This window comes from Pelobates fuscus, chromosome 2, assembly GCF_036172605.1.
Source record: "Pelobates fuscus isolate aPelFus1 chromosome 2, aPelFus1.pri, whole genome shotgun sequence".
Lineage (NCBI taxonomy): Eukaryota > Metazoa > Chordata > Amphibia > Anura > Pelobatidae > Pelobates > Pelobates fuscus.
In genome coordinates, this window is record NC_086318.1 from 447,817,771 (window position 1) to 447,831,898 (window position 14,128).

General features: G+C 49.0%; 1 protein-coding gene across 3 annotated transcripts in view; it reads left to right on the plus strand.

Annotated features, from left to right (window-relative positions):
* Positions 1-14,128, plus strand: part of LOC134587634 (solute carrier family 22 member 7-like) — a 134,538-nt gene continuing 120,410 nt past the window's right edge. For 2 of the 3 annotated variants that reach the window (XM_063444165.1, XM_063444166.1), the window contains exons 1-2: positions 1-388; positions 1,845-1,948. In XM_063444165.1, coding sequence (XP_063300235.1) covers positions 23-388; positions 1,845-1,948 — 470 coding nt within the window. In that variant the 5' untranslated portion in view covers positions 1-22. The remainder of the gene's footprint in view (positions 389-1,844; positions 1,949-14,128) is intronic. The other variant, XM_063444167.1, reaches the window with a different exon arrangement.

The window sequence follows — 14,128 nt, forward strand, 5'->3', positions numbered from 1 at the left end:
GCTGTGTCACATCTATTGCAGAATGAGGTTTGAGGATATTCTTACAGAAGTGGGTGTTTTTGGAAAATTCCAGATAATATCTCTTTTAATTCTCTGTCTTCCCCGAGTTATCCTCCCCCTGCACTTTCTTCTTCACATCTTTATCTCAGCTGTGCCTCCCCATCACTGTGCCATTACCTCAGGAGGACAAATAGGAAACCTAAGCCACGAGGATCTTCATATTTACATCCCTACAGAGGAAGATGGAAGAACCAGCTCCTGTGAAATGTATTCACACCCGCAGCTCAGCAACAGATCCAAGGAAACAGCGAACAGTTTTACAGTGGAGAAATGTCAGCATGGGTGGGAGTACCTCCGTTCAACATTTACCTCTACCACCGTCACTGAGGTAGGAACTCATTGATCTACTGGCACAGTGAAATATTGTCCAACATGTGATAAGATCCTACTGATCCTACTACTAAATGGTGGCAGTCCCTGAGATGTATACAAGATAAAAGCACAGATTCATGTGCACTAAGATCCAAATAAAAGACACTAACAGGGGTAAGCACTAAAATGAGAAATGACAGGAACTCAAAGTGAAGGTAAACATTTAGCAAAAATAGTAAAAGTAGAAAAATTCTCTAAGTAAATTTTTTTTGACTTTTGGCTATTTTGGCCCTAAATTTAAAGTTCACCTTGTATTCACTTTGTCTTTTAATCAAATCTCACTTTAGTGAATAACCATGCAAAGCTATAAACGACCTTATTCTACACTGATAGCACATCAAGTCCCCAATAACAGATACATTGACCTGTGGTGTGTGTTGGCAATGTATTAGCCGTGTGTCCTGGTCCTTGTGACGTATTACCAGACTATAGGCATGAATCCTGTCCAGGGTGATGTATTGGCAGACTCTATCCGTGTGTCCTGGTCCCAGTGATGTATTGGCAGACTCTATCCGTGTGTCCTAGCTCCGGTGATGTATTGGCAGACTCTGTCCATGTGTCCTGGCCCCGGTGATGTATTGGCAGACTCTATCCATGTGTTCTGGCCCCGGTGATGTATTGGCAGACTCTATCAGTGTGTCCTGGTCCCAGTGATGTATTGGCAGACTCTATCCGTGTGTCCTGGTCCCAGTGATGTATTGGCAGACTCTATCCGTGTGTCCTGGTCCCAGTGATGTATTGGCAGGCTCTATCCGTGTGTCCTGGTCCCAGTGATGTATTGGCAGGCTCTATCCGTGTGCCCTGGTCCCAGTGATGTATTGGCAGACTCTATCCGTGTCCTGGTCACAGTGATGTACTGGCAGACCCTAGTCATGTGTCCTGGACCCGGTGATGTATTGGCAGACTCTATCCGTGTGTCCTGGTCCCAGTGATGTATTGGCAGACTCTATCCGTGTGTCCTTCTCCCAGTGATGTACTGGCAGACCCAAGCCATATGTCCTGGACCCGGTGATGTATTGGCAGACTCTGTCCATGTGTCCTGGCCCCGGTGATGTATTGGCAGGCTCTATCCATGTGTCCTGGTCCCAGTGATGTATTGGCAGACTCTATCCGTGTGTCCTGGTCCCAGTGATGTATTGGCAGACTCTATCCGTGTGTCCTGGTCCCAGTGATGTATTGGCAGCATCTATCCGTGTGTCCTGGTCCCAGTGATGTATTGGCAGACTCTATCCGTGTGTCCTGGTCCCAGTGATGTACTGGCAGACTCTATCCGTGTGTCCTGATCCCAGTGATGTATTGGCAGACTCTATCCATGTGTCCTGGTCCCAGTGATGTACTGGCAGACCCTGCCATGTGTCCTGGACCTGGTGATGTATTGGCAGACACTTACTCTGCGTTTACTTTTCTTGCAGTGGGACCTGGTGTGTGACAAGAAGGGATTAAACCAGGCATCGGCCACTTTCTTCTTCATTGGACTCACTGTGGGGTCAGTTATCTGTGGATATCTGTCAGACAGGTGAGGTCTCTCTCCACCTTGCAGTTACCTGCACACCGCATGCACCCACCACAGATGGGTGGCAGAGATTGTATTTGCTGTTTACTAGGCAGAATTTGCACAATCCTGGAATAACAGGGGGTTCATAATGAATTATATAAAACATCCCTAACTGATATATAGACAGCCAGGCAACTAGATTGCATTTTATAAATATATCGAGATATGTGATATACTGTAATTGATAGAAACTGATGCCAAACATTTGTGGTGGCTATAAACATGGTAAAACTCCACATAATTTGGTGCAATTACAAAAATTAGTGTTGTGCCTTAATATCTTAGGTTGGGCTTTGGGGAGTCCATCTTAGGTGCAGAAATTCTCAAAATTCATGTTATCACAACTATCCCAGAATCCTTGGCTGAAAATGTAAATGAGCAATGATAGGTATCATATTGCTGCATTCTGGGATTCTATTGGAAACATGACAAAGCCATCTATCCCCAAGCCCAACCTTAGAAATGCAGGTGATGCCCCTAACTAGTGTTTGTAACTGCATCAAATTGTGGGAAGTTTGGTTATGCTTCTTCTCACCACAACTTATTTTAGAACATGCCATATACTCAGAGAGGCTTGCACTACCAAACCAGGTAGTTTATATAGAAATAGATGTGACACACACACACACACACACACACACACACACACACACACACACACACTAATATAACATTTCACTAAGCAATTGGAGAATACATTAAAAGTAGGCTTGATAAAAAATGTTAAATAATATATAGTAAAATAAATAGATTTCAAATTTTTAGGGATAGAACATAGACAAATATTTTATTTCTGAGATTCACGGTGTCTAAGCAATGATTAGTGAATGAAAATGAGAGAAAAGGAGGGAGGATAAAGGGTTTTTTTTTGTGTGTGTTAATATTGGAAGAAAACCTAAAGGTAGTTTAAACGTTACCTGTAGATAATTATTTAATTATTGGTTAAACCATTAACAGGAAAGGTTGTCTATATAGAGGTCATATATAAATTACAAATTATTCAACATATTTCTAAAATGTGAAAAAAAGTTCTATTAGTTCTCCCCTAAAAGATAAAGATGTTTTCTCACTTAAAAAAAACTCCGGCCCTCCAGATGTTGCTGAACTACAACTCCCATGATTCTATGAATGAAATAGAAAGGCTGAGAATCATGGGAGTTGTAGTTCAGCAACATCTGGCGGGCCGGAGTTTGGGGAAGCCTCAATAGACATTTGTCCTTTGGTCAAGTTAGGAATGAGGAATGTGTTTGTATTCTATTTTTGTACTACAAATGTGAATTGTTTGTTAGTTCCGGAGTCAGCTTGGGAGGGAAATTAGGGAGGAAAGTTGGACTACAGAACGGAATATAATGGGCTAAACTTAAAGAGAAAAATTAAGATTAGGTTCTTTCCATTAATGTCCAGGGATTGGATACACCCCAAAAGAGAGGCTTTCTATATGACACTCGTAGAAAAACGTAGAAAAAAAAGATAGATGGAACTCTCAGAATATATCCAGATGGGGATTTTTAAAATATCCTATTACATTTGAATCAAATTTAGATAAAAAAAAAAAAAGGGGTTGCAATTAGAGTTGAGCGGACACCTGGATGTTCGGGTTCGCCAGGTTCGGCCGACCTTCGGCAAAAAGTTTGAGTTCGGGACTCGAACTTGACCCCAAACCCGAACCCCATTGTAGTCAATGGGGACCTGAACTTTTGGGCACTAAAATGGCTCTAAAAAAGTCCTGGAATGGGCTAGAGGGCTGCAAAGGGAAGTAAAATGGGGATAAGAGTAGGACACGTGCCCTGCAAACAAATGTGGATAGGCAAATAACTTAAAAAAAACATAAAATACATAAAAATTTAAAATAATAATCTTGAACTAGGAGGAGGAGGTGGATGTGGAGTAGGAGGTTGAGGAGGCGGTGACCGTGGCGGTGTTTTTTTGTTTTTAATTGGGGTAGCCCCCAAAATATTGGGACATATAAAAAAAGAAAACAAAGAATAAGTGCACTTGAGTATAACAATGGCTGGGTGAGGCCGGTATAAATGTCTATTCTGCACAAGGTACAGACAAGTCTGGTGGGATCCATGCCTGGTTCATTTTAATAAACGTGAGCTTGTCCACGTTGGCTGTGGACAGCTGGCTGCGCTTGTCTGTGATAACGCCCCCTGCCGTGCTAAACACACGTTCAGACAATACACTGGCTGCAGGGCAGACCAGCACCTCCAAGGCATAAAGGGCAAGCTCAGGCGATGTGCCCAATTTGGAGACCCAGAAGTCGAATGGGGCAGACCCATCAGTCAGTACGTGTAGGCGTGTGCACACGTACTGTTCCACCATGTTGCTGAAATGCTGCCTCCTGCTAAGACATTCCATATCAGCTGGTGGTGCTGGTTGTTGTGGCATGCTGACAAAGCTTTTCCACATTTCGTCTATGCTAACCCTGCCTTCTGAGGTGCTGGCTGTGCCCCAGCTGCGTTGGTGACCTCTTCCTCCTCCTCTGCCTTCGCCTTGTGCTTCCACTGAGCCCCCGGTGTCAGTTGGGAATGCCCTCAGCAGCGCGTCTACCAATGTGCGCTTGTAGTCGCGCATCTTCCGATCACGCTCCAGTGAGGGAATTAAGGACGGCACGTTGTCCTTGTAACGGGGATCCAGCAGGGTGGCCACCCAGTAATCAGCACAAGTTAGAATGTGGGCAACTCGGCAGTCATTGCGCAGGCACGGCAGCATGTAGTCGCTCATGTGTGCCAGGCTGCCCAGAGGCAAGGACAAGCTGTCTTCTGTGGGAGATGTATCGTCTGTGTCCTCTGTATCCCTCCAGCCATGCTCCAGTGATGCCCACGAGCTGCGTTGGGTGCCAGCTGTGTAAAGGGCCCCAAAAAAATTGAGCTGCTTCCCATTCTCCCAGAACATTGATTTTTGTGACCACAGTTACAAACAGCCTCCAGAGAGTCTGTTCTACACCAGACCAGTGGAGCCAGACTGCAGCTAGAGCCCATCATCATCCTCATCTAGTTGTACGTAGGCAATCTAGTATATTATTCGTGGCACTAATCTCTAATTTACCTCACATTAAAGAAACATTAAAGAAACACTATAGTCCCCAGAACCACTGCAGCTTAATGTAGTGGTTCTGGTGTCCCTGCAGGCCTTTTAATGTAAACACTGCGGCACTGCAGCACTGGCGTTAGTTAACATGGCAGATCATATGGATGGGGCTTTGTGATGTCACATGGGGGGGCGGCAAACTTTACTGTTGCCTAGGGCGGAAAAAATCCTTGCACCGGCCCTGCCCTGCTGTGAACACGGTTCCTCCTCCTCCTCCTCCTCCTCCAGAACTGTGCCCTGGCTGGACAATTGTGTACCTAAACTATGCTGGTGCAGGAACCCACCCTCCGAGCCACTTGTGAATGACTGGCCTGATAACCATGGAAATGACCCCTCTTCCTCCTCCTCTTCCTCTTGTGCCACATCCTCTTCCATCATCGCCCGAAGCGATTTTTCAAGGAGATATAGAAGCAGGATATTAAGGCTGAGAACGGCATCATCGGCACTGGCCATGTTGGTGGAGTACTTGAAACAGCGCAACATGGCACACAGGTCTCGCATGAAGGCCCACTCATTGGTGGTGAAGTGGTGCTGTTACGCAGAGCGACTGACCCGTGCGTGCTGCAGCTGAAACTCCACAATCGCCTGCTGCTGCTCGTACAGTCTCTCCAGCATGTGCAAGGTGGAGTTCCACCTTGTGGGCACGTCGCATATGAGGCGGTGAGCGGGAAGGCCAAAGCTACGCTGCAGCGCAGACAGGCGAGCAGCAGCAGGGTGAGAACGCCAAAAGCGCGCACAGATGGCCCGCACTTTCTGCAACAGCTCTGATATATCTGATATATCTGAAATTACAGTGCAGTAGGTGGCGCTGTGTATGGAGAGAGACAGGGATAGGAAGCTACAACTTATCCCTGCTTCTCTCTCCTGGCTGCATCCGCAGGGGAGCAGCACAGAGTGCAGCCAGCAGCTCAGACTGCAGAGACAGTCTACAGATCAGGGAAGTGAGGCAGCCTATAGATCAGGGAAGTGAGGTGTAACGGAGCTCCGTGTACTCCGACGAGTACCCTCCGTTGATGGACGCTTCCTAGCTTGCGCCGAGGACCACAAGCACCGCACTGGACACCACAACCATCGCAGGCTCCACAACCGCCGTAGCTTAACTGGAGCCTCGTCGTCTTCCTTCCACCCTGGATCGGATTCTGTCCTCCAGGACCGTGTGGAGAAGACCTCTCCTCCAGGAGAGCGTATCCGGAACAAGCTCTTAAAAGAACTAAGTGATTAAGCTCAGGGGAATATGCAGAGCATAGCAATCCCCAGTGTGATATAGCAGTTCCCTCCAATAACGAGACGAGGCTACGTATTGAGGGTCAGAAGAGGTCTGAGGTGCTGGAACACCCAGCCTGGTTTTTATTACAAGTGTACACATACAGGCCACACCCAGGGGGAGGCATAAAATAACCAATAGTATCATGGGTGCAACCCACACATCCCCTCCCCTTAGTGTGACACATAATCCAATTATACATACAGTTAAAATATACTTTTTACACAACTTTCATAACTCTAAAACCATACATCACATTCACATAAATACATATCCACAATCAATCCATTCAGGGGAACAACATATTAAAAAATGGCATGAATCCGACCAGGGGTTCAAAAGTTACTAAAAGTATCTTTTGTCCCTTACTAGCCGCATGGCAAACCGGTTTAGACAGGTTTTACATAGGCCTCTATCCTGGAGACAAAGAGGAAAGTAATCCAATTATCCAGGGCTACAAGCAGACCCCATTAACCACATGGTTACAGAAAGACATAAACCACTTTAAAATACAGAAAGTTACTTTTTATCCATAACACACAGACATTTCACATATCCCCAGATAGCTGGGATCTGAGCGCACAAAACTACCGAATAGCGCGCAGATCATATTCACACAGTACAATTGCTGTAACGGATCGCCTGGCACCCCGACTTGGTACCTCCGTTAATGGATGCTCCTAGCGCTTCCTGAGGACTCCAAGCACTCTGGCAGACACCACAATCACCGAATCAGAGAAGCATATGAATGCTCTCAAGCCTCTGAATGCTGTAGACAGTTGAATAGGAACCATACGAATAGGCTTGCACTCCTAGCAGTCAACTGGAACAACATGCAATAAATCCTTCCCCCAATAATGAGACGACACTTCACTTTGAGGGTAAAACAGGAACTCTGGACTGGCTCATCCAGCCTGGCTTTTATTTCCAACACACACATACAGGCCACACCCAGGGGGAGGCATAAAAGAACCAATGACATAGATGTTACCTCCCACACATCCCCTCCCCTTAGTGTGACACATAATCCCATTATTCATACAGTTTAAAATATACTTTTTACACAATATTTATAACTTCAAAACCATACATCACATTCACACAAAATTACATATCCACAATCAATCCATTCAGGGGAACAACATATTAAAAAATGGCATGGATCAGACCAGGGGTTCAAAAGTTACTAAAAGTATCTTTTAAAACCCCTAGCTTTCCAGGGCCTTCTCTGTGCTGGAGAAGTAATCCAATTATCTCCCAGCACAGAGACAGACTCCATTAAGCACATGGGGACACAAAGACAGTAAAACACTTTAAAATACATAAATTCACCTTTTACACATAACACACAGACATTTCACCTATCCCCAGATAGCTGGGATCTGCGCGCACAAAACTACCGAAAAGCGCGCAGATCCTACTCACACAGTACAATTGCCATGGAGCTAAAGTCTTTCCCATAGTCTTTCATTATGAATAGGCTCCATGGTATAGCTATCTGGGGTATCACATTCCCATAAAGTCTGGTCCATAGTCCAAAGGCAAGAGGCGGGCAATCGGCCCCCTCCAAGGACACGTGGCGAGGTCGGTTTCGCCACAATCCCAAAAAGTCCCAATATGTCCATCGATGATTTTAAAAGGGCCAGTTGCAGCAATATAAAGTACAATATGCCCCAAATAACCCAGGGGCCATAGTCAGCAGGTAGGAGGCTAGCAAACAGGCTTCTCCAGGGCCCAGTGGCGAGGTTGGTTTCGCCACATTTCTCCCCTTTTCCAAACAGACTAACAGGGTACCTGACCTCTTGCCGGTCAGTGCCCTTGTTAGTCCAGCAGCCCACCCACAAGACAGAAACAGCAGTACAGCCCACCCGCAATAAATGGTTACTACACCTGGGTAAGGGAGAATCTTGTCCATGTCCAGGTGCCTTACCACGGCTGTGTGGGGGACTGGTAGGCTGCCTTGGTGGGTTGCTGAGGGGGCAGAGACCAGCGGTACTCTGTCCTGGTGCCAGCACTACCACGGGAGTAGTCTTGTTGGAGCCTGGTTGCTGGAGACCGACTGTCTCCTCTTTAGCTGCACAGCTCTGCTGCTGGAGACCGACTGTCTCCCCTTTGGATACATAGCTCCGCTGTTGGAGGGGGAGACCGACTGTCTCCCCTTTGGCTAAGCAGCCTTGTTGCTGGGGGACAGGACTGACTGTCCTTACCCCCTGTGCTGTAGGTGCAGAGACCACAGTCCCATCTGCACAGTTGTGGGGCTTACAGTCTCCCCCTGGTACATTAAGCTGCCGCTGGGGAGAGGTGGTAACCAGCTCCTCTCCCATTAGAACACTCTGCCGCTGGGGAGAGGTGGTAACAATCTCCTCTCCCATGCATACTTTCAGTCTTTGTGGAGGGAGACCGACTGTCTCTCCTCCCAATGCAGTGTCCTGCTGCTGGGGAAAGGAGACTGGGCTCTCTATTCCCTGCTGGACACTCTGCCGCTGGGGAAAGGAGACTGGGCTCCCAATTCCCAACAAATCACACTGCCGCTGGGGAGGGAGGACGGCCCCTTCAGCTCCCTTTAACTTGGGCGCAGAGACCACGGTCCCATCTGCGCTGGTGTGGGGCTTACTGTCTCCCCTTGGTGCGCTAAGCTGCCGCTGGGGAGAGGGGGTAACAAACTCCTCTCCCTTACACACTTTCAGCCGCTGGGGAGCAGGGCTGACCCTCTGTACTCCCTGTAGGCAGGGCGCAGAGACCACGGTCCCATCTGCGCTGGTGAGGGGCTTACTGTCTCCCCTTGGTGAGCTGCGCTGCCGCTGGGGAGAGGGAATAACAAACTCCTCTCCCTTACACACCTTCAGCCGCTGGGGAGAGGGGATAACAGGCTCCTCTCCCTGCACCGTAGACTGCCGCTGGGGAGCAAGAACGGCACCTTCAGCTCCCTGTAACGCACACTGCCGCTGGGGATCTGGGCCGACTGCCCAGCATCCCTGTAGGGCCGGTAGAGAGACCGCAGTCCCATCTCCACCTGCCATCTGTGGGTCTTCCCAGGACCAATCCGTGAGGCCCCTCAACATTTGTGAGTAAGGGCCACCTGCTTCCCCACCTGGCAACTCTGGCTGCTGCTGGGGATCTGGGCCGGCTGCCCAGCATTCCCGGTGGGCCCGGTGGAGAGACCTTGGTCTCATCTCTACCTGTCTGTTGTGGTTCCTCACAGGACCAGTCTATGAGGACCCCCACTTCGGGTTCCTCCCGCCGCCTCAGGGAAAGACGGCTAACCTCCTCGGATGCAGCCTCTACTCGGCTGCTGTAACGCTCCTGCTGCTGAGCATACTTCCTCTCTTTTGCCAACCGGAATTCTCGGTCCAGCCTTGTGTTTCGCTCGGCCATGACCTGGTTCCAGATCACCCGGCGTGTCTCCATGGGTATATCATCCCCATACTCGGCCACTCGCTGCCTCACCTCGGCCAGCCAATCATCTCCAGAGCCAGAACCTTCCATACTTGTCTGCTCCCAGGGGCGCTGCACGACTGCTAGCGTTGCCCTCAATTTGTAAATCCAACCAGTGTCTCTGAGCTGCTTTACCTCACACTAGGACGCCATCCCACTGCTGCCACCAATGTAACGGATCGCCTGGCACCCCGACTTGGTACCTCCGTTAATGGATGCTCCTAGCGCTTCCTGAGGACTCCAAGCACTCTGGCAGACACCACAATCACCGAATCAGAGAAGCATATGAATGCTCTCAAGCCTCTGAATGCTCTTTCCCATAGTCTTTCATTATGAATAGGCTCCATGGTATAGCTATCTGGGGTATCACATTCCCATAAAGTCTGGTCCATAGTCCAAAGGCAAGAGGCGGGCAATCGGCCCCCTCCAAGGACACGTGGCGAGGTCGGTTTCGCCACAATCCCAAAAAGTCCCAATATGTCCATCGATGATTTTAAAAGGGCCAGTTGCAGCAATATAAAGTACAATATGCCCCAAATAACCCAGGGGCCATAGTCAGCAGGTAGGAGGCTAGAAAACAGGCTTCTCCAGGGCCCAGTGGCGAGGTTGGTTTCGCCACAATTGCCATGGAGCTAAAGTCTTTCCCATAGTCTTTCATTATATGAATAGGCTCCATGGTATAGCTATCTGGGGTATCACATTCCCATAAAGTCTGGTCCATAGTCCAAAAGCAAGAGGCGGGCAATCAGCCCCTCCAAGGACACGTGGCGAGGTCGGTTTCGCCACCCCCAAATGTAAATTTTACAGGGCAATATAGTCCAGGGCCATAGTCGCAGGGGAGGAGGCAGGCAAGCAGGCCTCTCCAGGACAAAGTGGCGAAGGGCACTTCGTCACATGAGGCATGGGGGGGTAGATAGCCTATAGATCAGATAAGTGAGGCATGGGGGGGTAGATAGCCTATAGATCAGGTAAGTGAGGCATGGGGTGGTGATAGATAGCCTATAGTTCAGGGAAGTGAGGCATGGGGGGATAGATAGCCTATAGATCAGGGAAGTGAGGCATGGGGGGGCAGCCTATAGATCAGGGAAGTGAGGCATGGGGGGGGCAGCCTATAGATCAGGGAAGTGAGGCATGGGGGGGCAGCCTATAGATCAGGGAAGTGAGGCATGGGGGGCAGCCTATAGATCAGGGAAGTGAGGCACGGGGTGTAGATAGCCTATAGATCAGCTAAGTGAGGCATGGGGGGTAGATAGCCTATAGATCAGGGAAGTGAGCCAGGGAAGTGAGCCTACAGATCAGAGAAGTGAGGCATGGGGGGATAGCCTATATATCTGGGAAGTGAGGCATGGGGGGGCAGCCTATAGATCAGGAAGTGGCGTACACACGACCCAGGGGCCCCGGTGCGAAAATTGATCCGACTCACTAACAGACACATACAAACACACTCAGTAACAGACACACACAGTAACACACTGACACACAAACTAACACACACACTGACACTCACTAGCAGACACACACACACACTCTAACACTAACACACACACACACAAACACTTGTTTTGTTTTTTTATTTAATCCCCCAGCCTCCTTACCTTTGGGATTCCCTGGGGTCCAGTGGTGCTGCTGGGCGCCGCTGAGCACCGGAGCATGGAGTCATATTCCAGCTCGAGCATCAGTACGCGGCACGCGAGGGAGCTGGGCAGAGAGCACTCAGGGGAGAGTGCTCCCTCGCGCGCCCGCAGGACTGGCTGTGAGACCAGGGCCAGCCTCGGGGGGCCCTGAGGTGGCCAGCTCCTGGGCCCCCCAGAAGAAGAGTCTGGCCACACTGGCGTGCATACCGGGTCGCAGGGCAGCCAGCCCCTGGTGGGCCGGGCCCGGTCGCAGCCGTTACCCATGCAACCCCGGTATGTACGCCACTGAGAACATGGAAGTGAGGCATGGAGGGGCAGCCTATAGATCAGGGAAGTGAGGCATGGAGGGGCATCCTATAGATCAGGGAAGTGAGGCATAGGGGCAGCCTATAAATCAAGGAAGTGAGGCATGGGGGGGCAGCCTATAGATCAGGGAAGTGAGGGAGGGGGGAGGGGAGAGATAGCCTATAGATCAAGTAAGTGAGGGATGGGGGGGAGAAGAGGCAGTCTATAGATCAGGTAGATCAGGTAAATGGGGGGAGAAGAGACAGTCTATAGATCAGGTAAGTGAGAGATGGGGGGATCCACCTAAAGAATAGGTAAGTTAGGGATGGTGGGGGGGGGGGGGCAGCCTATAGAACAGATAAGTGAGGGGTGAGGGGGAGGCAGCCTATAGATCAGGTAAGTGAGGGATGGGGAAGAAAGCCTACAGGAAGGGTCAGCAAGGAGCAGGAAGGTAAAGTAAGAGAAGGAGCAGAAAGGAGAAGGAACATAAATAAGCAGGAAGGGACATTAAGGAGCAGAAAGGGGCAGCAAGAAGCTGGAAGGGACAACAAGGAGCACAAAAGTAAAGTACGAAAAGGAGCACAAAGGAACAGAAATGAGCAGGAAGGGGCAGGAGGGGACAGCAAGGAGCAGGATGGGTGTGCAAGGGGCAACAATGAGCAGGAAGGGTCTGCAAGGAGAAGGAAGGGTCTGCAAAGAAGAGAAAGGGACTGAAGGAGCACAAAGGTAAAGGAGCAGAAAGAATCAGAAGGAGCACAAAGGTAAAGTAGAAGGAGCAGAAAAGGGTAGAAAGGAGCAGAAAGGGACAGCAAGGAGCACAAAGATAAACCAGGAGAAAGAGCAGAAAGGGTCTGCAAGGAGCAGAAAGGGATCAGAAAGAGAAAGGTGCAGAAGGGCGCAAAATAAGCAGAAAGTTAAAGGAGAAGGAGCCAAGGAGGAGAGAAGACAGTGTCAAATAGAGGAGAAGAAAAGGAGATTGGAGCAGGAAGGAAAAGTGAAGTGAACCCCTCACTTTATTCTGGACACCACATCATAAGGCTTTGGTACCTGGGCCTGGCAGGGAAACTTTGGACCTTCTCATCTCCCCAGGTAAAAAAAAATATCAGTGTCAATGTGTTAGCTTTTATTAACAGAGTGTCAGGAAGCACAGAGTGCCGCTGGGTAGGGTGTCGCTGATTGGCTAGAGCGGTCAGCTGGCACTCTAACCCAATCAGTAGCTCCCCATTCATAAAAACTTACAATTTTTTATTAACTGGAAACTAGCGATTGGCTTAGAGCGTCAACTGACCACTCTAGCCCATCTGCAGCACCTATGCCTGACGTCACTCGGCACTTCCTGACACTGAGAAAGCCGAATACCACTGAGTGACCTGGAGATCTGGAGCTGGAGAAAGCCTTTGGGGTTAAACCATTTGAGAGCGGTTTAACCCCTTAAAGGAAAGAGTGCACCCAGGGGCTTCCTGGCATCATAGCATTTTCATTTAGATGAAGTTGTTATGGTGACCAGAATGTTACTTATTTTCTTAAAGGAACACTATAGTGTCATGAATACAAACATGTATTCCTGACACCATAGTTGTGAAAACGCTATTCACCCTGGCTTTATGCGATAATGACTATGCTTCTTCCCTTTCATGATACTGTCAAAAAGGGGCCAAGCATGGATGTCATTACAATTATGCCCTGTAGCGGAGCGCTAGTTCCACATAAACTTTCTCCGCTGGTAATCCAAAAGTTGATCAGGAACAAGTAGTTAGCACAGGAAGCACAGCATAAGCAGCAAATAAAACAATCCACGAATATCCCATCCATCACCTTTCCTTATAACTGGTTGACACACAGTATCAGGAGCAGAACTCATGTTTAATGCCACATACCCTGCTTTTATGCAACTCTCCCATGCAAGGGAGACACCCACAGAAAAATGTTCATTAGCCAATCACATACAGGTTACAGCCCACACATCTCCTCCCCTCAGCCTGAGAGATAACACAATTAACAGAACAGTTTTGTGACGAGACCAATCTCGCCACATTGCATTGGAGGAGCCTGGTTGCCCGCCTGCTGCCTTTGGACTATGGACCAGATTTTAAAAGACTTATTTTCCCTGCAGAAAGGCTTATTCATGCCTTTTCTGCCGGGGTGTTCGGTAGATTTTATATACCGAACAAACTAACGATTGCACGACCACCTGGGAGCTGGAGTGTGCCGCCAATTGACCACCCTGAAGCTGCGGTTAACCACAGCTTAATTGACGAAGACAGGGTGGTCTTTGTTCGTCGACCGAACACGTGGCGGCAGCCATTTTACAAGTCCCATACGGCCAGCGGTGTTCGGCACCTAAACTATGGAATTATAAACGGACACTTATTTTCATGAACACCGCTGAGCCGTCCGTCTCCTGGTTCCTATTCGTGGGGATGTAGCCGA